This window comes from Populus alba, chromosome 16, assembly GCF_005239225.2.
Source record: "Populus alba chromosome 16, ASM523922v2, whole genome shotgun sequence".
NCBI classification, from domain to species: Eukaryota; Viridiplantae; Streptophyta; class Magnoliopsida; order Malpighiales; family Salicaceae; genus Populus; species Populus alba.
The window spans coordinates 13,529,218-13,552,860 of NC_133299.1; the positions used below are offsets into that span (position 1 = coordinate 13,529,218).

Here is a 23,643-nt window from a genome sequence, read left to right on the forward strand (position 1 = left end):
AAATTATTGTTATTGTTAATTGATGTGACTTGCTAGACTTTATGCTACATTATTTGGAGTTAATAATGTTTAACTCCTTGCCTTTCCTTTTGTCCTCGTAAAAAATGAATTAACAATAAAGTTGAAGAGACAATATAAATATAATTTATATATAATAAATAAAGTACGAGTAATTTCAATTATAATCTATTAATTATTTAATTAAAATATTAGAATGATACGTGGATTGCTACTAAGATGGATCATTTACTTGATCTCCACGCTGGTCTGGTATTTTTTTTCCCTTTTTATAAGGGAATTTGTTTTTTGTTTTTTTTTTAAAAATAGATGATATTTTAAAGAGAATAAAAGTTTATTTATTTTTGTGTTTTAAAAATATTTTTAAAAAATTAATTTTAAAAAAAAATTTCAGAATGTTTTGACATGTTAATATTAAAAATAATTTTAAAAAAAAAATAAAAATAAAATATTTTAATATATTTCAAAAATAAAAACACTTTAAAAATTTCTCAAATACCCTTATCGTCGACTTCGAGAGAATCTCCAACAACGTTCCGCAATTACTTGTTTAACGTGTAATCTATTCTCAATATCATGTCACGTCAATCTTTCTTTGATTGATTGTTAACTAATTATAAGATAAATAAACCTTTTTCTTTTAAAGACACCAATAGTCTACAGGGAGTTTTTAAGTGGAATAATGGAGGCAGTTACCATCAAAGCTTTTCCTATTTTTTTTAATATTTACCCTCTGTAGTGTCACGGTGGATGACTATTTTTTTACAGCTACATTTTTCACTCCCTCTGGCCTCTACCATTGCACGATCTGTAAAAAAAAAAAAAAAAAAAAAAGATTTCCAAACAAACATCCTTCCTGGAGGCTAACAGAGCATGCTCCTCCATTATGAAAATGGTTAGATCACAGTTATAAAATTTGGCCTCATCTGGCTGGTCAACCCAGTAAATCATCGAATCAAAGTTTATCCCAAGCTTAGTTTCACTTTAAATTGTTTCGATTTTATTTTTTTAAAATAAAAAATCTTAACTTAGATTGTGACCTAAGTTTTGAATTAAGTTATTGTTTGATATTATAGTTTAACTGTGTTTTTAAAAGTTTTTAGTTTAAATTAATTTTTTAATGTGTTTTGATTGGTGTCGATGTAAAAATTAAATTTTAAAAATATTATTTAATATAATTTTAAAAAAAAAAATTTAAAAAGCAATATCTACTGCACTTTTAAACAAACACTAAATCAGCCATGGGTCAGTCTTAGGTTAATACTCGTTCTTATACATCGTTTAGAAACGTTCCATGAAAATTCTTTTTTTTTTTTTAATTTTTTTTATATTTTTAAATTATTTTAATGTATTAGTGTTAAAAATAATTTTTTAAAAAAATTTATTTAACATATTTTAGATAAAAAAAAAACACTTTAAAAAATAATTATAATTATCCTTCTAAACATTTTGTAAAGTTAATATATATATATCGGTTCAGGAACTGGAGTGCTGAGCTACAATTGGGCTCAATGCCTCAAACCGAGCCCACTACTAATACCCATTCAGATTCCGTTGTTTGGACCCTTGAGGCATTGGATCAGCCGCTCAGATTCCTTCACATTGACACAACATTTAAAGATATTTTAGAAGTTTTTCTGATTTTATATGCTTAAAAAATCTGAGAAAAAGTTTTTTGGGTGTAAAGCAACCAATAAATAAAAAAAAAAACTTAATATAGGTTTTTTTTTTCAACGTGGGATTCTAACAAATATTAATTATTATGATGGTTAAAACCAAAAAAAACCTTGATAAGCTCTGAACAAAAATTATTGAATCCTTCTTCTCCAAATTCCTGCACTCCTCGTAAAAAATATTGTTGCCGTAATATTTCACTTTTCACCGGAAAAACCAGCAAGGCAGCAAATGAAATGCTTCACTTGAAATCCAAGTCTATAAATTATTTTCTGTAAATCCTTGATTTCTTGCCGTCAAGGTTTAGTTTTCTTGCAATTAAAACCATGTTGATTGCGCAGTCTGATAGCGCTCCTCTCTACCTTTTTATTTATTTATTGTTATTAGTATGTATTTCGATGTTTATTTCTTTTTTACAAGAAAGCAATGAATTATCTCACATACAACAAGTAAAATTTTAGCCACCGTTGGAGAAATCTCAAATCAATCTCCACTTGCTAAAGTATGTTTGTTATTGTGATTGTGGTTATTTTTTAAAATATTTTTTATTTGTAAATACATCAAAATAATATTTTTTTTATTTTTAAAAAATTATTTTTGATATTAGCACATCAAAATAATATAAAAACACTAAAAAATATTAATCTAAAATAAAAAAATAAATGTTTTCAAAAATATTTTTTTTTTAAAAAAAAACCAAACAAAACTAAAATATTTAACCCTTCCAAAGACCCAATCACTCAAATTAAAAACTTTATCTATAACGATTCATTTGAAATTCACACCATGTCACTTGTTTTTGTATTATAAAAATATTTTTAAAAAAATTAAAATTTATTTTTTGCTTTTAATTTAATTTTTTATATGTTTTTTACATTATTTTGATGTATTAATATTAAAAATAAAATTTAAAAAATAAACAAAATATTATTTTTATATATTTTTATACAAAACTTATTTTAAAAAACAATTATTATTGTAATATCAACCAAAACCCCCTGAGACTGGAGATTTGCCTAAAAGAAAATAGGTATTACGCAATTCCTACAATTAAAGCCCAGGAACACCAAAAAACGGAAGTTTACATCGCTTAAAAAAAAAGTCAAACTTAATGAAAGTTGTTTAGGAATTGTTTGAGAACGTAGTGTGAAATGTGTTTTTAAGATTTTTTATTTTTTAAAAAATAAATTTTTTATATTATTATATTATTTTGATATATTGATGTCAAAAATATTTTATTTTAATATATTTTCAAGTGAAAAATACTTTGATCCAGTATTATTATTATAATTTCAAATAAACCCTAACAAATATAAAAAAACTCAATCAAGAAATTAATTTTGGTAACTTTTTGTATATTATTCTTGTACGGAAATTAGATAAAAAAACATTTATCACACAGGTTGAATTAACATTTGATTAATCAATCATAAAATATTTTAAAAATTAATGTTTTAATTATCAAACAAAAATAGAAATTAATGTATTTTGATTTTCATAATAGTTTGAAGGATCTAAATTTATTGGGTTTGGAGGTTACATATTGCTACCACATAATATTATATTAAAACATTAAATTACAATTCTATAAAATTAAAAAAATTAATTTAAAAACACCGGTGAAACAATAAATCACTTGTTTATCCAATTAAATTAGATTAGATTATATATATATATATATATATATATATATATATATAATTAAATTGAAATAGCATTTGGTGTTTTTTAAAAAATATTTTTTATTTGAAAATATATTAAAATAGTATAGTTTTTTTAAAAAAATTATTTTTTATACCAATAAATTAAAATATAAAAAAATAACAGAAAAATAATTTAAAGTAAAGAATTTTTTTTTTTTAAATAAGGCACAGAAAAAACAGACATAAAAAAACATTTTTTTTTAGGATGACATTGTGTGATTGTTTTTTAAAAATCACTTTTTTATACAAGGTATTGTGTCGTTTCGGCTACTCGTATCCCTCCTACACAAACTTAAAAAACAGACACACACAATGTCCGAGGTTCTTTGGTACAAACGAGATCGGTCAAACACCACAATTAACGATCAAAGGAAAAGCCACGTCACAGACAGACCTCACTTTAAAAATAATTAACAACACTGTAACCGACTCCCTCGTAGTCTCCCTTAAACTAGTATTTCTACTGCAGGTGGAGTCGTCAGCAAACACAAATCACAACTAGTATTTCTACTGCAGGTGGAGTCGTCAGCAAACACAAATCACACCTACTCCACTTCTCAAGCTAGCCAGCCTGCTTTTTTTCATCTGTAGAAAAATGGCGTCCGTACTCAACTCAGCTCTGTCGTTGAATTTATCCAACTTTAAAAGGAAACGAGTTCGAACTCAGTATCTTGTCTCTCCGCTTTCTCTTTCTCTCTCAAGTGAGTCGGCTTAACTCCTTCGTCACTCAGCTAAATATTTCTAAAACCAAACGACTATTCAACTTCAACCTGGCCTTTCTTTCTTTCTGTTATTATGGTGTTTTGCAGGGCGGAGAGTTACGATGGGAGCCGCAGAGACAGATGCAAATGAAGGTTTTTTCTTCTTTTTTTGACATTTTATGGTTTAATCTAAGCGCGTGGATTTTTGTGTTTCTTTTTTAAAAGATGAATCTTAAAAAATGGTGTTAAGTTTGCGTGTAAAAATTGCAGCAAAACCTCAGGCACCAGATAAGGCGCCGGATAGCGGTGGTGGTGGTTCCAGCTTTAACCAGCTTCTTGGCATTAAAGGAGCTGCTAAAGAAACTGTCAGAACTCAATGCCCTTATTTATTTATATTCACCAAGCTTCAAATCAACTTATGATATTTATTTTTTAAAATAGTGCTTAATTTGCTACTCTAATCTTTTGTGTATATAATCTGATTTGATATTCAGACAGATTGTTTAATATATCTCAGATGGTAATAAACGGACGAGATTGATTGACTGATATTTCTAGTGTTAATATTTCTACTAATTTTAGTTACAATCTCCTGAAAGTTGACCCTAAAGAGTCAAAATTGAGACTTGGCAAGTACAGAAGGTTTATAAGTTTGAAAAAATGTGCCCTTGAAGAATTCATAGTGATGAAAAGACATCCTAGTAAATTGTTGCAATAAGGAAGGTCGTAAGTTCGTCTCGGAAGATTTTGTGGTCCCTGCCTAGATTTTGGGATTTTTGCTGGCTTCCGATGGTATATTGTTTTTGTGATTTTGAATGTTGTCGTGCGAGGGAAGAGTGAAGAGAAGGATTACAGGGTTGTGCAAATGTTGATTGTGTAAATTTTGTGCTGCAGAATAAATGGAAGATTCGTCTTCAGCTTACAAAACCTGTTACTTGGCCTCCGTTGGTTTTGGGAGTAGTTTGTGGAGCTGCTGCTTCAGGTACTCTCTTTAAGTGTGACATATTTTGGTCCTCCATTGGTATGTGGATGACCAGATTGTAGACGCTACAAGTAGGCTATCCCCTTAATTTTATTGCCTTTTTAAAGCTTTCCCTTTTCCATGTGAGATAATCCCAAATTATGCATGAACTCACTTCTGATTCATTTTGCTTAAATGGCAGGAAACTTTGATTGGACCTTGGAGGATGTTGCCAAATCAATTGTTTGCATGCTTATGTCTGGACCACTTCTTACTGGCTATACGCAGGTACCCTTTCACGCATGTGGAGTAGGTCCTCTGGGGTTTAACTATATAGATATATGAATTCAAATCTCAAAGGTTTTCTTACATTTCACTCCCACAGACGATTAATGATTACTATGACCGAGAGATTGATGCAATCAATGAACCTTATCGTCCAATTCCATCAGGGGTAATTTCCGAGAATGAGGTCTGTAATATAACTAACTATCTTTGATTAATTAATTATTATGTAAAAAGGAATAGTGGATACCACTTCTAAAGTATTGTCATGCAACTCTCTGTAGGTTATCACCCAAATCTGGATTCTGCTTCTAGGGGGCCTTGGCTTGGCTGGTTTACTGGATGTGTGGGTAAGCAATTCAAATGTTGAATCAGCCTGTGTTTGCTGTGCATGAAATTATTCTGATTCTTGAATCCTTATTATTTAATAGGCAGGGCATGACTTCCCTATAGTTTTTTACCTTGCTTTGGGTGGATCATTGGTTTCGTACATATACTCCGCTCCTCCTTTGAAGGTAGAGTTTTCATTTCACTCCTTCATCAAGTCAAACAATAGAACATCGTTATTTCTGTTGCAATTAACTCTTAACTTGGTTCATAATATTGTTGTAGCTAAAACAAAATGGATGGATCGGAAACTATGCTCTGGGAGCAAGCTATATCAGTTTGCCATGGTGAGTAACCCTCCCTGTGTCGTTCTTCTTTTCCTTCTTCATCTCTTTCGCTTTGTGTCTCTCATCTTTTCTGGTTCCTTTATGTTTTTATTTTTTGGACTATGTACATTTATTTAATTTTGTGAAATGTCCCATTTGCCTCTCAATCAGAAATGACCACAATTATTCATATAAAGGCAACATTGTCTTTTCAACCCAACATTTTCATGATATTACAGAAACTACAAGAAAAAGGTTCAGACTACTATATACTGGTTCAAATTGTCCACACGATGCACATGAAGAGGCCAAGAGCCTAGGACACATTTTGTGGCTTATGAGCTATTGACCTAAAGATTCTTTTGTGCTAACACAAATTGAATCGATGGAAAATGATTTAGAACCAACCCTTTATTCTTGTGATCATTCAAATCTTTATTAATCATAAAGCACCTATAAAGTGATAAATTGGGTGGTAAATGTGGTTAAGAGAACCTGTGTGCTTATGGTTTTGCTGCACTAATGTATCTCACCAGTTTTCAGTTGAAACTAAATCTCCCCTGGGTGTATTTCCCAATGTTATTGAAAGTAAAGACTGTGTTATGAACCATGACAGTAAGAAAGCTTTGACTTCAATTAGTCTCTTGTTGATAGGTGGGCTGGTCAAGCTTTGTTTGGGACCCTCACACCTGACATAATTGTCCTAACACTCTTGTACAGCATAGCTGGGGTACAGTTGACTGAAGTGACTTAATATCTGATTAATATGTCCTGTCTGACTGTTGCTAATTAACAGTTGTTCATTATCTTCAGCTAGGTATTGCTATTGTAAACGATTTTAAAAGTATTGAAGGAGATAGGCTACTTGGACTTCAGGTTAATGCACTCTCTCACATATGCTTGTAATGCATAGCTCTTGCTTTCCATAAATAGAATTGTCTCTTACCATTGTCTGTCTTTGTTTCAACCTTTCATGTTGCCATGCAATTTGAGCAGTCACTACCAGTAGCTTTTGGTGCTGAAACTGCTAAATGGATTTGTGTTGGTGCTATTGACATAACTCAAATATCCGTGGCTGGTATGTTGCTTTTTACACTTTCAGTTTCCTATATCGCCTGTATTGCTGGTGTTCTTCTAGACTACAAAAATTATTTTTCTGATAATTAATGGAACTGGTTTTGCTTCAAGTTTGGGAGATGATCCTCTATGGATTAAACATAATAAAAGCCGTGGGGTCTCTACTAGATGGCATATCTTCTTTCCCTGTGAAAGAAATGATAATTGAATGGTTGTTTTTGTACAAAATAAAGCTGTAGGAATGTCTGTATAGTTATTAAGGGACGAGGGATTTTGGTGAAACAAAATGTATGATCCCCCCCAAATTTAACCATGTATGTGCTGTGTGGTTTTGGTGGAGACAGGGTTGTTTTTTATGCATTTGAAATATATCTTGGTGAAAGTGGTGAAGGTATATCTCATTTCAGGCTGTATTGATTAATGCAGGTTATCTGCTAGGAGCTGGTAAACCGTATCATGCCTTAGCCCTACTCGGTTTGATAATTCCACAAGTTTTTTTTCAGGTGAAGCATGATTCCTAAAGTTTAATAAGCTTACAGTTCACAGACATTTTTTGGGGTTACATATTTCTTTCTTAGGTTAGACCAAGGGTGTGGTTTTGATGTCACTTGCAAATGACATCCAATTGACATGCATTTAGTTTCGCTCTTGCTGGTTGAATTCCTTGCTTCTTTAAGCTTCATTTCACTTTATTTTACATAAGTTGTCGATCCATCTCTTTTTCTACATCGTCTTTGCCATTCTTTTCCCCTTTTGTATAGCCACATCAGCCTTTAATTTTGAAGTGGGCTGTTATCTGTTCATGACCGGTCATTGCCCCAGCCTGCTTCCATCACTGCTGATTAGTTCAGAGTATATTCTCCTTCAGGGCCTTCAATCTTAGATGTCTTCAGGATTGGAGGGACATAGCTTGACCTTCAACTAAGCACATATGCAAGGGGTTGTGAAGCCCTATAAGAAGTACCTATGCTTGAAAGCTTTTCTTTTTTGCTTGCATTTTATTTAGGTGACAATAGAATCCCCCTAAACATATTCAACATTAAGTTTCAATGATTTATTAATGTCCCTTTTTTTCCTTCCTTGAAATGGTAGGTGGCATTTCTAAAAAAGAAATAAGAAATGATAGTATGTTGAGAGAATGAACACTATGCTGATCTTTTCTTGCAAAAATTTGTGCGCTGCAGTTTCAGTACTTCCTGAAGGACCCGGTGAAGTATGATGTTAAATATCAGGTACCATGAATGTCTTACCTTTATAACTTCTGTTCTTTGAGATTCTCCTGTGGTGTGAAGTGGAAATCAACTGCTGGAACCAATTTATCTATATGTTATAGCACAGCATGACCAAGAAAAGATAGACAAATGTTACTTGCAATTCAATACTAAGATATCATGTCAGGCCTTGAAGGGTCCAGTAGTCATATAAAAATCACAACTACCAGGAAAATCTGGAAGCCAGAACTAACAAAATAGCATGTGGTAAATTCTTCAGTAATGTTCTAGAGCTCACGTCACATCAATCAAGTCCACATGTAGTTTAGCTTCCGGTGCTCGGGGAGTTCACATGCAAGAATAAATGCTTTAGCCAGTTATCTCACAAGCACCGGCGTTGTATTTCAGGCAAGCGCGCAACCTTTTCTCGTGCTTGGTTTGCTGGTGACTGCTCTGGCAACTAGCCATTAATTCCCTTCATGACAAAATCGCCGTCGGCAAGGTGAGCTAGCAAACGCGCCTTAAACGTGTTTCTGCTTGATGTTATCAATCCAGCAACAATAGATTGCGCCTTGAAGCGAGAAAGAGATGGCAAGATTTGCATTTCCATGTCAGGATGTCGCAGAACCAGAGTAGGACACCGTCAAACTCAGAAACTATAGTCAAGATTTCTGGATCAATAAGTTGCTTGTGAACCAAGGCTCAACCAAAAAAAAAAAAAAAAACAGTTCTTTTCATGGAATCGATAAGCGAATTGTGTAGTACAAGTCATGGTTTCAAACCCATCCCATGCTTGTTCTCAAAACATCTTGCCATGCCTGTGCAAACTTAATGTTTTGGTTTAGTGTTATTTTTCTATCTATCATATACATATTTTTTCATCTTTTGTTTGTGTTTTCAGATTATTATCAAAATTCAGTCCATGGTCCACAAGGACCTTGATATTGTTTTGCAATATTTTTTATATATTAATAATCATATACTTATGTAATGAAATACATGTTTTTTTTATTATTTTATTATCAGCAATAATTTTAACCAAATATTTTTAACTATTTTTTATTTAACTGTAATTTCAACCATGATTTTAGACACACACAACTAACAGCAATTAAAAATTCTTTTTTAAAATATGTTTTTTCTTAAATTACAACTATAAAATCTACTACAATACTAAAGACACCAAATCCATTGCATAATAAGTCGTGACAGTTCGAATGTAGGATAGATAAATACAAGTATTATGCCAAGGAAAATTTTAATAGTGATAAACGAAGATGCAGAAGAATATAGTTATACAAACTTCAAAAGAAAGACAATAGGGTTACACCAATAACTTAAAAACCAACAAATCTAGGGTTAAGGGTTACACCAACAGCTTAAAAACCAGCAAACCTAATCTCTTATAGGAAAGACAAACAACAGAAACACTCCACGCCCAAGGCCTATTAAAAATTGCATGGGCATGGTGTGGTCGCCCTCTTAATACTAGTCACTTGTCCTCTCGATTCTTTCAACATTTCTCTATCTTTTCTTAAAACAGGAAATGTGAATGCATTGGCTTTTAAAAAATAGAAAATTTTTTGTATTTTAAAAAAAGCTACCACCTTTACTATCAATAAGTGTGTATTTAACCTGAAAGGTGGTATAATTTAAATGATCAGATCTTGGATTTGCTTCCTAAAGATCATCAATTTGAGTTCCACGAATTTTAGGGTCACTGAAAGTTTACATGGTCGTTAACTTTAGAACTCGTTAAATTAGTTGAGGTACGCGTAAACTGATCCAAACACTCATGTTAATAATAAAAAAAGTATATATCTTAACTTTGAGGGGTATAGTTTAACTAATCATGTTCTAGGTTTGTTCTTTAGAGGTCAACAATTTGAGTCTCACAAACATCAAGGTCACTGGAGGCTTACATGATTGTTAACTTTAGGGCTCGTGGGATTAGTCGAGATATGTGTAAGTTAGCCCAGACACTCATGTTAACAATTATAATAAGAATAATAATAAATAATGTATCTTCCATGTTTTTTTCACATAAGAATTATTTCAATAAAAAAGAGAAATTATTAACTAATAATTATTTGTTCATTTGAGATAAATAAATCATTAGCTTGCTTGCCTTGAGATGGGAATGCAGGCCACTTTCAAACAATTTCCATTGCCAGTGTATAAAATATGAATTTCAATAGTTAGGAAATAATAATCATCTACCAGAATGATACAATGGGCTGGATAAATTGAAATAAAAATTCTTTTGAATTATCACGTTGTAAAATATCATAGCTGTGGCGGGCTTGCTTTGAACCTCAATGATGGGCCTAGGATCTGTATCCTTATCACTGGACGCATTATACAAATCACGAGTCATGACTCATAAGAAACAGCAGCCCAAAACCCTATGGGTCATGAATCATGAACCTGGGAGGTCAGGCTCCAGCTCTGAGGGCGAAGTGCACTTTTTTCGGCATAGATACATCACGTGATCAATTGCTTCACTAAACCTGATGAGGATGACTCGACTTCCAAGAAGCCATGTTAGCCTTCAGGCCCACAACACACTAGTCTCCAGATTGGATCCATGGTGTTCATATAACCCAACAAACAGCACCGAGCAAGTTTATAAGTTCGCTGTTATTTTTTAAATTGTTTTAAAAATATATATATTAAAAAATATATTTTTTATTTTTAAAAAAATATTTTTGATATTGACATATTAAAATAATATGAAAATACCAAAAAATAATTAATTTAAATTAAATTAAAAATATTTAATTTTTACAACATTATTTTTAAAACGTAAAAACAAACAAACCTTTATTGGAAGACTGAAAAACACATACTTTGACCATAAACCATAGATACAAAACTCAGCCAGGACCGGTAGGTTGACATGAGGTCTTGTCTGGGTTTCAAATGGTCAAAACTTGGGTCTATAATTGGCTCAGCCAAACCCGTATGAGACTTGAACTTTTTTCTTCTTCAATAAACCTAAAAAATATAAAGTTAATTTTCAGATACTTTGCTTTATGTATTTTTTTATATTCTACATCCTCATGAAATATTTCTTATTTTTTCTATGTGAAATTACTATATATATAGTTTTCATTCACATTGAATGTTTTTGAATTTTTTCGTTGAATAACTAGATATATAGCATTCATTTACATATATTATTTCTTAATTTTTCCTTTATATATATAAGTTGCAAGTTGTGATAATGCAAGTAATCAATCGAAGACTTATTCACTTAGAAAAGCATGTCAATAATTTTTTTTTTATTTTTTAAAAGTTATTTTTGAGATCAGCACATTAAAATAATTTAAAAACATTAAAAACATATTAATTCAAAACAAAAAATAAAATAAAAATTTTTTAAATTTTTATAGAAATGTTTTTGAAAAGCATTCTCAAACATCCTTTTAACACCCAGCGGAAAGTTTGCGTGAGCCGATGGCATCGGGTCATTATCATTGAATTCTCTAACGTGGATGGCTACTGAGCTAACATGTGAAGCTCCCATCACAGAAGAAACAATTTAAAAGACAAAACATGGCCGGTCGAGATGCTCATGCCTTCAATATTCAACGAACTTGCAGGTATGACACGGGAAACACTCTCAATTAAATTGGTTGTCTTTAAATTTCTCCATCGATACTAAACTATAATGGTTTTCGACGGTACAGATTGTTCTATCGCTCTCTGGCCAGGTTCTTAATTTCGCACCCTCTTCTCCGGGCAAGAGAATGGCCTGATCCATGCAAGTATTTGTAAGAATTGACGGAAAAACATTTTGTTTTGTTTACATTTTTATTTTTATATATTATTTTCTTAAAATCATTTATAATATTAAATTTACCGTGACAGTGACTTTTTAATTTAAAGTGAATGTTACATCAAATAATACTATTTCTAAGTTTTTTTTCTTTATTTAAAATAAAAAAAAATCTTAAATTAGTGAATCTTTACATCTATATAAATTGGATTGGAGTTTAGTGTGTCTGTGTATATTTATATTGATTTCGATAATAATTATTTTTATTAATATATATATTAATTAGATTAAGTTAAAAAAAAACAATATTATAAAACACATTATTTATATTAGATTATTGCATTAAAAAAATCAATAATTTTTCTCTTGTATATTCCAAAGTTTTAATTATCAATCAAGTTTTTGTTAATCATTAAACAGACTCTTTGAAGTTATTAAAATCAAATATATATAAATAACTCAGATCTGAACATAATATTGATAAAAATGAATCCAAGACAATCCAATTTAATTTGAACATGTTAAAAATTGAGTTGATACATGCAATAATTCAAATTCATTTAAAAACATGTTTGTTTTACATTTTAAAAATATTTAAAAAAATTGAAATTTTTTATGGTTTTTTTTACTTTAAATTATTTTTTTTGTGTTTTTATATTGTTTGATATCTGATTTAAAAATTAAATGTATAATTAAAATACGGCTTAATTACTTTCCATGACAAAAAAATAAACCCCTTTAACCCACGTCAAAACTCAGTCAAACAGTGACAACAAAAGTTACAAAACTCTTCGGGCATGTTTTTCATCCTTCGAATTTTGAAAGCCCACGCCTTCTTCTCCATTGGCTGCAAACAAAACCCCCCAAGAAACCCAACAAGCAAAACCCCTCCTCCTCTGGTTCCCGAATCTCAAAGCCATGAGCCAAGAATCATCAAATGACAAGAAACCAACAATCCCTCCATACATGAAAGCTATATCAGGCTCTTTAGGAGGGGCTGTAGAGGCGAGCTGTTTGCAGCCAATTGATGTAATCAAGACAAGATTGCAGCTCGATAGGAGTGGGAATTACAAGGGAATAATCCATTGTGGATCGACGATTGTGAGAACGGAAGGGGTCCGGGCTTTATGGAAAGGGCTGACACCGTTTGCTACTCACCTGACCTTGAAATATACGCTTCGTATGGGGTCTAATGCGGTGTTTCAGTCCGCGTTTAAGGATTCGGAAACTGGCAAGTTGAGTAATCAAGGGAGGTTGATGTCCGGGTTTGGTGCTGGAGTTCTTGAGGCCCTTGCTATTGTTACTCCTTTTGAGGTCAGTGAATGCCTGTTTGCGGATTTTTTTTAGTGAGAACTGTGAAATTTGATGTTTAAGGAATGTTCCTTGTACTTGAATCTGATTTTTCTTCAGAGATTTTGCTTCTCAGGATGATTTTGTTTCGATGCTTATGTTTCAGCTTTTAGTACTTGGTTTTCCCAGTATTGTTCTTATTAGTTTAGTGGGAAATGGCAATGGGGTATGGCTTGTGAGATGAGGGGTTATTAATAGTTTAGTATTTAAGTTACCGGGTGGGTTCAAGGGGACTTTTGAGTCTTTATATTTGAGTGGGCAACCACATGAGTGTTTTTGCTTTTTCTTTTTGAAGCTCTGCAACAAGGAGATTTTTGAAAGTGGAAGTGTTAAGAGGAATTATATTGGATATTTCATGATGCGGGTAGTGATGGGGGGAAAGAAAAAAAAATAGACCTTCTCTTGATCTAGTTAAGTGGAGTGTTTTGACATGGGATTTTGCCTTAGTATATGATGAAAGTAGATGAATCAAGATTCATTTACACATGCAGGATCATGATATTTGTTGCGGGGTGCTTCTTTTTTGTTCTGAAAAAATGAGTTGCAGTTTGTTTTTTGTTGATTGTAGATTTCACAAAGTGCAACTTATAATGGTACAGTTTTGGAAATCCATTTACTGAGGGCCAACCACCTAGGTTCTGCTTTGCCCATCCTTATTTTTGGTGCTAGCTTGTTTTACTGATTCCTGAAGAGTTTGGACCTCTTATGTGTGAAGGGAAGCAAACGATGATTCAATTGTAGTTTGAGACTTTACTCTCAGGTTTGGTGCAGTTGTACCTAGATGCCCTATCCCACCTCCCCCAAGCCTCAGCTCCCTGTCCTTTAAAATTTCGCTTCTATCAGTATGTTTTTCTCTTAAGTTGGATAATAATGTTAAAATCTAAAGTTGACTGAACAGTCCGTGGCTCCATGGAATTACATTTGTCTGATATAATGAGGTCACTAAGCTTTTTTCCCAAGGTAACTTTTCATCTGATCAACTTGGAACTTGCTAACCAGCAAAATTACAAATAATATCACTACCCCAGGTACACACTGTTCCTTGATACAAAAGAACTGGACAGCCATTAATAGAGTTAATTTATTAGCTGCTAAAGTGCTACCAATCACATGCCTCGTCTGTGCAGCAACCCAGTCAGAGGAATCTTGTATCCTCAGAAAGTATGCTGACTAGAATGGAAATTGGGATTAAAAAAAGAAATATAATTTTCATGATTTCGGTGCATATGTGGTATTATGGTTGGCCATTGTGCCAAGATTGATCTCTTAGCTATAGAGCAATTGGATTTTTATTCATAAGGATTTCTGTTTTTGTATGGTGCTGCTACATCTGATGTATGATGATGTATCAGCTATCTATACAACCTCTTCTGGGAAAAAAAAGGTGATTAGCTTTGAATTTAATATGATTTACATCAGATGTAGCAGCTATCTATACAAACTCTTCAGGGAAGAAAGGTGATTGCCTTTGAATTTAATCTGATTTCTGATTGGTGCAGGTCGTAAAAATTAGACTGCAGCAGCAGAAAGGGTTGAGTCCCGAGCTTCTGAAGTACAAGGGTCCCATACATTGTGCTCGTACAATCATCCGTGAAGAAGGTGTTCTTGGGCTCTGGGCAGGGGCTGCCCCAACTGTCATGCGTAACGGGACAAACCAGGCAGCCATGTTTACAGCCAAAAATGCTTTTGATGTACTCTTGTGGAAGAAACACGAAGGTGATGGGAGAGTTCTCCAACCATGGCAGTCTATGATATCTGGATTTCTTGCTGGAACCGCGGGTCCAGTTTGCACTGGCCCATTTGATGTTGTCAAAACAAGGCTAATGGCTCAAAGCCGAGAAGGGGGTGAATTGAAGTACAAAGGCATGGTACACGCTATCAGAACAATATATGCTGAGGAAGGTCTTCTTGCCTTGTGGAAGGGACTGCTGCCTCGGCTTATGAGAATACCTCCTGGTCAAGCCATTATGTGGGCTGTAGCTGACCAAATTATCGGTCTTTATGAGAGGAGACATCTACACATTGCACCTTCATAGGTATTGTTTTCCTTGTTCTGCTTGTTCTGGTGTTGAAATGCATTACAAGCGTAAGATCAATAAATTTCTGAACTTTTCCTCTTGAGTTGGTTTGTCTTTTTTGAAAGAATGTTGCTTAAAAGACATCATCAATAATTTGAAGTGCTTGGGGATAACGAAGAGTCACTACAAGAACACTTAAAAGACATCATCAATATGTTTTGAACTTACAAGCTGGTGTTTTAGCTTGATCCTACTGGCACCTATTGATTTCTGGGTATCATCTGTCCTTCCGACTGTAAGGGAAACTGGAAGTTCTCAGTTTTGGGGTTCTGTTAGTTGATGGAAGCAACAGCATTTTTGTTCTTCTGGCTGCGTTAGAAGCCGGATCGTTTTGTATCCTTTTTACTTTGTCATGTAGGCGAAACCTTTTCTTTCATGTAGCCTATTGCAGACTTAGTTGCTTTGTAAACTCGAGCAAGTCCATTATTTTAGCTCAAGCGATGAGTTTTTTCGCTGTCTAGTTTACTTGCTAATAAAAAAAACGGAAAAAGAAAGTAAAAGAAATTTCTGTAATGCTGTTTGTCTAACATCACCATTAGCTCCAAAACGTCAATGTCAGCCATGATCTTTTTGCAAAGCTTTCTCCCCTGCTTGATGGAGTTGTACTCTGATATGTAACTGCGTGAGCTCCATTATGTAAAGGTGGCGTATCTCTCTACATAAATTGATCATTTGTTTTGGCACTTGGAAAATTTTTTGTGGTAATTTCATGCACAGCCCATGTTTGCACTTTGCAATTGCGGGTTTTGTTGCACTTGGCAAAAACATTACGCTAATTTCATGCAATTCGATTTAACCCTCGAGAATATAATTCAACTGGTTATGTTTCAAGTATTTTATAAAAATCACCGGTTTGAATCTTATAAATTTTAGAGCAACTGAAAGCTTATATAGTTGTTAACTTCAGAGCTCGCAGGATTAATCGAGGTGCGTATAAGCTGGCCCGAACACTCACATTAATAATAATAAAAAATCAAATTCATTGATCTATCCCAAGTTACTGCATGACTTAATCAAGAAAGTGTAGAAGACAAGAGACTAAGTTTTGTTATCAAGGTAGCGTTTGATTACTGTTTTGAAATAGAAAAACAGAAAAGATAAAAATAGTAAAGTCAGAAATATATACTGTTGAAAAGATAAATAAAAATGTAAAAATAAATATGTTTTTTAGAACAATTTTAAAGTGAATTTCTGTACTTTCAAATATGTATTCAAAGACAATATTTATTATTTTTTTAATTTCTAAAATATTATTGTAAACAACTCTCAATTTAAAAACTATTTAACTAGGATATGTAAGGATAAAGTTTTAAAATTCAACTGGGAGGTCGATTCAAGGCAAAGCCCGAGTCACTATTCAAGGGCAAACCCAATAAAATTAAGTTTAAAAATTATGATAATAACCACTTTTATCTTTATATTAAAAGTGATTATTATCATAATTTTAAAATCTAATTTAAGGGTCAATCTGGGTCAAGCCTTAGGGCACAAATGGAGATGACCATTGATCCATGTCAATATAAGGACAAAGATAATAATTATTATAATTTTAAAACACGACTTGAGGGTTGGCTCATGGTATGGCCCGAGTTACGTGTCAGGAGGGTCAATCCGGGTTGACTCAGATCGACATAAAATAAAAATGGTTAATATTATAATTTTAAAATTTGATTTGAGGGTCAACTCAAGGCAAAACCCGAGTCATTAATCAAGAAGGTTAACCCATGTCAATGTAGGGATAAAAAGTTGTTATTATCTAGTTTTAAAATTCGACTTAAAGGTCAACCGGGACAAGACCCAATTCATAGGTAGAGAGGGTTAACACGGGTTGACTCGAGTCAACACATAAATAAAAATAATTATTATCATAATTTTAAAACCTGAGTCAAGAATTGACCCGAGACAAGGTTCAAGTCGCTAGTATGAAGGGTCAACTAGTTGACCAAAAAAATATGTTTTCCAAAAAAGTCAACAGGGTTTTGACCCGTGTTTTATCCCAGATTGAGCCGGTTTTTGACCAGGCTAGATCAAGTTAATATTTCCTCTATTTTTTCTGGATTATTTCAAGCCCCGAGTTAATTTGTGAAGTCAGTCCTAGTCCTATAATTAGAGTTATTATAATATTATTAATTTCAATACTTAATATAAACTGAAATAAAAAAATAATATTGAATTATTTTTTAGAATGTTTAAGTTTGGCTACAATACATATTAAAAATTAAACAAACTTTTTCATATTCTATTTTGTTTTATCCACCCTAACCAAATAAGATATCAAAACAATTACTTTATCTTATAAATTACTATCCAATACAATTATATTTCAATTTTACTTTTATCTTGTCTCCTCTATTTTTTTCTACCTCAAAACAGTATTCATACACCACCCAAATAAACAATTGTTCTCATGCATCGCTCTAAGTCTATTATATAAATATGGCCACTCTATAGAATTTTAGAACTTATATTTGGTCACCCAAACCCACTTAAAAATTATTATATTATTAAATTTGATATAGCATACCAAATTTATTTAATAAATTTATAATTTGAACTTGATTTAAAAATAGTTTTAATATTTATTTTATTAAATTCAACTAATTTAGTAAACCTAACTAGTAATTTAGTCGACTTGAGAACTCATTAATTAATTTAACAATTTAATAACCCAAACTATTTATTAAGTTACACCTCCAAATCGGTCTGAATTTTTTTTAATTATTGTAGTTATTTTTATCTTTTATAATACTCAAAATTTAAGATACATTTACTAATGAGTTTTTTTTATTATTATTATCATTTTGATTGAAAAAATGAAAACGAATGACTGGCTAAAATCTTGTTAGTTATTCGGGTTTGCAAACACTACTGGAGCCAAAAAAAAAACGCGAAACTAGTTTTGAATTGATAAATCAAAGTAGCCAAACACCTCCCAATATATCTACCTCTGCGTCTGGTCTCGTAAAACCTTCCTAAAAATCCTACCCCTCGTACCTCCTCTCTCAGATCAATCAACCAAATGAAGCGAAGATTTTTCAAATTCTCAGACGCAGAGCTTATCTGCCTCCGAAGACCTTCCCCTTCCCCGACTCCCAGAACCATCACCACTTCTCCTTCCTCTTCAATCCTCGCCCAGCCCCCCTTTTACAGATTTTTCCAATCTTCACCCCCCTCCGCCTCCGCCTCCGCCTCCGCCTCCGCCTCCGCCAAACACCTCATTTCCAACGTGATCGGACTTTTTGTACACAAGCTCACTATTAATGATAATAGTAGCAGTAATAACAATAATAACGACATCAAATCCAAGGAGAGGAAGGATCCGACCAACAAGATTTCTTCTCTGAGGAACAATAATAACGACCTCAAATCCAAGAAGAGGGAGGATCTGGTCAACAAGATTTCTTCTTTGAGGGACGAGCTGCTTCAAAATGTTGACATGGTTTTTCAGATTTTGGAAGAGACAAAAAAAGATGACCCCTCCTTGTTAATCAATTCATCCGCTTTTCTTGAGCTTTTGAAGCTCTTGCTTCTTTCTTCCCCTAAAGTAGCCCTCAAGGTGTGTTGCCTTTTGCTTCCATTTATTTATCTAGTTATTTCTGAATGAATTTTACTTCTAATTTGTTTTTTGTATGATTTGGAATTGTTATCTATCTGGGCTGTTGTTGATTTTGACATTCAACGTTCTTCTGTTATTTATCTTTGCTTTTGCTATCTTTTATCTCCTCTGTCGGTCCATTTAAAGCAAAATGAACAGCATGAGTGAAGCAAGCTAGTTTACTATGATGGGTCCAATCTCATTTTGGTGTAGACATTTTTTTTTACACTGCTGTTTGATCCCTTGGGAAAAGGATTGCTGTTTTTCTTCTTCTTCATTTTCCTTTTCTTAGTGTGGAATTTGTGTAAATAATTTTTACGCAGATTTTTAATTGGAAAAGAACGCAAGCTGAGAACGATACTCCTATGACAGCAGCGGAGTATGCCAAGGGTATTATGATTGCGGGTACAGATAAGAACGTGGATCTTGCAGTTGAGATATTTGATGAGGCTATAAAAAAGTGCATTAAGACGACCAGCATGTATAATGCACTGATGACTACGTATATGTGTAATGGTTTTGCTGGTAAATGTGAATCATTGTTTCGGGAGATGAAAAGGGACGTAAAGTGTAGACCTTCAGTTGTAACATATAACATTCTTGTATCAGTCTTTGGCCGCTTGATGCTGGTTGATAAAATGGAGGCAATATTCAAGGAAATGGAGGATTCACGTATTTCACCAAACTTGACAACATACAACAATTTAATTAGTGGTTATGTGACTGCTTGGATGTGGGATAGTATGGAAAAAACTTTTCAAATGATGAATGCAGGCCCAGTTAAGCCAGATCTTAACACCCACCTAATAATGCTGCGAGGATATGCTCATTCTGGGAATCTGGAACAGATGGAACTGGTGTATGAATTGATAAAAGACCATGTTAATGCCAGGAGACTAGCACTGATTAGGGCCATGATATGTGCCTATTGTAAGAGTTCTATACCAGAAAGAGTTCAAAAGATTGAGGCACTGATGAGGCTGATTCCAGAAAAGGAATATAGACCTTGGTTGAATGTTTTGTTGATTAAGCTTTATGCTGAAGAAGATAGGTTAGAGGGGATGGAGAACTCAATAAATGAGGCGTTTAATCATAGAACCACTGTATCAACTGTAAGCGTTATGCAGGCTATTATCACAAGTTATTTCAGATGCAATGCAGTTGATAAGCTGACAGATTTTATAAAACGTGCAACATATGCTCGGTGGAGAATAATCCGGACTCTATTTCACTGTAAAATGGTCATGTATGGAACACAAAAGCGCTTGGATGAAATGGAAAGTGTTCTTATTGAGATGGAGAATTGCAACTTGTCCCGCACAAAAAAGACATTTTGGATATTGTATAAAGCCTACTTGAATTGTGGTCAATGGTATAAGGTTGAGCAAGTAGCAGGATTGATGTGCAAGCATGGATATGGAAATCCTTTTGATACATCTCCATTGTAATGCACCTTATTGAAGAGTTAGATATCATGAATCACAAATTCTGGAAGACATTCAACAGATTGCATGAATGGTTCATGCAACTATCAATCAAATTGAAACTCCAATGATTTGCAGGTCTGTGTGTTTCATACCTGGCTCTCATTCACTTAACTTATTACATATTATGTATTTAGTAGTTTGAAATCCTTCATGGGTAGCATTCATTCATTGTTTGCGAAGTTTCTTGTATCATACCATGTTTTCCCTATGTTACTGGTGTTCTTCTAAACTATAAAACTTAAATTGTTGATAATTAATGAAACTGTTTTGCTCCCAAACTTGAGAGATTGATCACTATATAGGAAACATAAAAACAGCTATGAATTTTCAACCGGACTGGATATCTTCTTTCCACATTAAGTAAAAAACTGTAGGAATCAGTATTTGAAGAAAAACAGTTTTTGGGGCAATACATTCTCTTCTCATGGTTATACTAAGGATACGGTTATGATATCGCCACATGGCATCTAATTAATGTACATTTAATTACAGTCTTGATGATTGAATTCCTTGCTGCTTTATGTGGCAATTGGCATGTTACTTGAATGATTTTTGTTGGTTCCATTTCTTTTTCTACGTGGTCATTCCCCTTTCTTCCCTCCTTTTAATCAACCATGTTAGCGATTAATTTGATGTCTGCTGTTATCTACTCAACACTAATGCCTGCTCATCACATCCCAACCTATTAGCAGTGCAGCTGATCTATTTCCGGGACAAAGCATGCGGCCATTGTCACAGCCTAAAATGCTTTTGATATGTTCTTGTGGAAGAAACATGAAGGTGATGGAAAGTCCTCCAACCATAGTGGTCTATGATTTCTGGTTTCCTTTCTGGAACTCCAGGTCCAGTTTGCACAGGCCAATTTGATGTTGTTAGAACAAGGCTAATGGTTCAAAGCCGAGAAGGGGATGAATTGAAATGCAAAGGCTTAGCTCATGCTATCACAACAATCTATGCTGAGGAGGGGTGTCTTGCCTTGTGGAAAGGGATCACTGCCTAGGCTTATGAGAATACCACCTGATTAGGCCATTATGTGAACTTTACCTGGCAAAACTACCGGTCTTTATGAGAGGAGATATCCAGACAATGCATCTTTGATGGTATTGCTTGTATTGTTTTGCTTAATCTAGTTTTGAAGTCCACTGCGAGCATAAATTCATAAATTCCTAACTTTTCCTTCTTGAGTTGGTTTGGCTTTTCTAAATGAAATTTGCTTAGGATACATTATCAACAATTTGAAGTGCTTGGGGATGACGGAGAGTCATACAAAGCGCCTCTAAGTTTAACAAAATCTTTTAGCTTGATCATGTTGGCACATAACGATATCTTTTGGCTAAATTGCCTTCTTAGTATACGAATGGAAGTTTCAGTTTTGGTGAGTGCATTCCATTTTATGCTGCGTTAGAAGCTATTGCATCCCTTTTACATGTCATGTTGGGAACACCTTTCTTTCATGTAGCCATATGCAACCTTGCTTGCTTTATAAACTCTCAGAAGTATCTTGGCTTGATAATGAGTTCGTAAGCTCTCTTTTTACTTGTTTGAAAAAGGAAATGTGTGAGTTGTTTGCTTAAGGTCACCCTTAGCTGCAACTTGTCGTGGCCATGAGCCCATGACCTTGTAAAATTCTATTGTCGTTTTACCAATAAATGAGATTGTATTTTGATGGTATTCTTGCAGAGCTTGCAAGAAAGGTAACGGGAGTTTGGATTCCATATATGTTAGTTCAGCTATTGTATTAACCCTTTGTTAAAACTTCAAAATTCATAAATCCATCTTGGTCCTGTTTCTTTTTCTATTTTAAAAGTGTGTTTATTTTTCTATTTTAAAAGTTCTGTTGAAAAAAGTTGATTTTTTTTAAAATTAATATTTTTAAATTATTTTAATAAGCCGATATTACATTATTGGACATATCTTCTATGCCACTCCATCGATCACGTCGGCATTACAAAGTGATGGAGTGGCCTTATGGACGTCTGGCTATCATGCAATCGTGTAATTTAATGAGGAGCTGTGGAGGAAACTGAGTTCCCATTTTCCTTGGTCGCCAGACACAACTCATCCTGTCATCAAATAAACAAATCATACTTTAAGCTCGAGTACTTTGCATATTGCAATGTGAGTAGTTGTCCTTGGAAATTTTAACTTCATTTGTGATCCCCAACCCTAAATAAATGAAGATAGGTGTTTGGCTCAATGAGTCTTGAGATAGGCAATTACAACATATCTTTCTATTTCTTAAATCCAAATATGATATCTATTACTTTTGATATGATTTTAGTAATTTCATTTATATTTTTTTTTAACTTTTGATTTATAGAAAAGTTATAAATATATTTGATTAGAAACAAATTTGGACTTGAATTAAAAGTCTATCGAGTAAAAATTTTATTTTAATTAAAAAATATGTTATTTTAATTAAAAAGTTATAATTTTAATTTTTACCTGGATAATTTATAACAATAAAATTTCACATCATATTTAAATACATCAATTCATGTAAATTAGGCTAATTGTTTTTTTTTTAATTACCTAATTGGTTGTGGGAAATGGCAATGGGGTATGACTTAATTTGGTCTCCTAAAATTGTCTAATTTTAGAAAACTAAATTTAATTTTTACTAAGCTAATTAATTCAAATCAGGGTTAAATTACAAGAAAATTAAAGTTTTGGGGTCAATTAAGGATTAGATTGAAGAAATTCATAGCCAAGGACCATTTTGCAAAAGACATCGAACTATGAGTACTCAATTGATTAAAATCAGGGGTGAAATTAAAAAGATTTGAAAGTTTAATGGTCAATTAGAAGCTAAATTGAAGAAATCCAAGATCAAACACTAAAATGAAAAGGGCACTAAAATTCAGGGTTGGAATTGAAGTTTGTTAGGGGCAAAATTGCATAAAATTTGAAGTTTACGGTCAATTAGAGATGTAATTGAGAGAAATCACAAATCAAATGACTAAATTAAACTTTACCAAAACAGTGTCATTTTAGTTATTGCTCATCTTTTTTTTCAATTTTCACCAAAAAGATGGGCCAGGCATTTAATGCTTCATCTTTCCACCAAAT

General features: G+C 33.0%; 3 protein-coding genes across 5 annotated transcripts; all 3 read left to right on the forward strand.

Moving 5' to 3' along the window:
- Nucleotides 1-3,887: 3,887 nt before the first annotated feature.
- Nucleotides 3,888-9,164, forward strand: LOC118037508 (chlorophyll synthase, chloroplastic). Its single transcript, XM_035043499.2, has 15 exons — nt 3,888-4,096; nt 4,205-4,249; nt 4,367-4,461; nt 4,991-5,078; nt 5,260-5,345; nt 5,443-5,529; nt 5,627-5,692; nt 5,774-5,857; nt 5,955-6,016; nt 6,650-6,725; nt 6,809-6,871; nt 6,992-7,073; nt 7,499-7,575; nt 8,257-8,304; nt 8,692-9,164. Exons 1-15 carry the CDS (start codon nt 3,991-3,993, stop codon nt 8,752-8,754), a joined length of 1,128 nt encoding a protein of 375 aa, XP_034899390.1. The 5' UTR covers nt 3,888-3,990; the 3' UTR covers nt 8,755-9,164.
- Nucleotides 9,165-12,862: 3,698 nt separating this feature from the next.
- Nucleotides 12,863-15,952, forward strand: LOC118037509 (mitochondrial succinate-fumarate transporter 1). The gene is made up of 2 exons (XM_035043500.2): nt 12,863-13,378; nt 14,914-15,952. The coding sequence occupies exons 1-2, from the start codon at nt 12,983-12,985 to the stop codon at nt 15,448-15,450; spliced, it is 933 nt and encodes a 310-aa protein (XP_034899391.1). The 5' UTR covers nt 12,863-12,982; the 3' UTR covers nt 15,451-15,952.
- A 2,465-nt stretch (nt 15,953-18,417) lies between these two features.
- Nucleotides 18,418-21,758, forward strand: LOC118037510 (pentatricopeptide repeat-containing protein At2g30780). 3 transcript variants are annotated; one of them, XM_035043501.2, is made up of 3 exons: nt 18,418-19,048; nt 19,411-20,649; nt 21,264-21,758. In XM_035043501.2, exons 1-2 carry the CDS (start codon nt 18,512-18,514, stop codon nt 20,533-20,535), a joined length of 1,662 nt encoding a protein of 553 aa, XP_034899392.1. In that variant the 5' UTR covers nt 18,418-18,511; the 3' UTR covers nt 20,536-20,649; nt 21,264-21,758. The 3 variants fall into 3 exon arrangements, with proteins under 3 accessions (XP_034899392.1, XP_034899393.1, XP_034899394.1); XM_035043502.2 differs by having other exon boundaries at nt 21,267-21,758; XM_035043503.2 differs by having other exon boundaries at nt 21,272-21,758.
- Nucleotides 21,759-23,643: the final 1,885 nt, after the last annotated feature.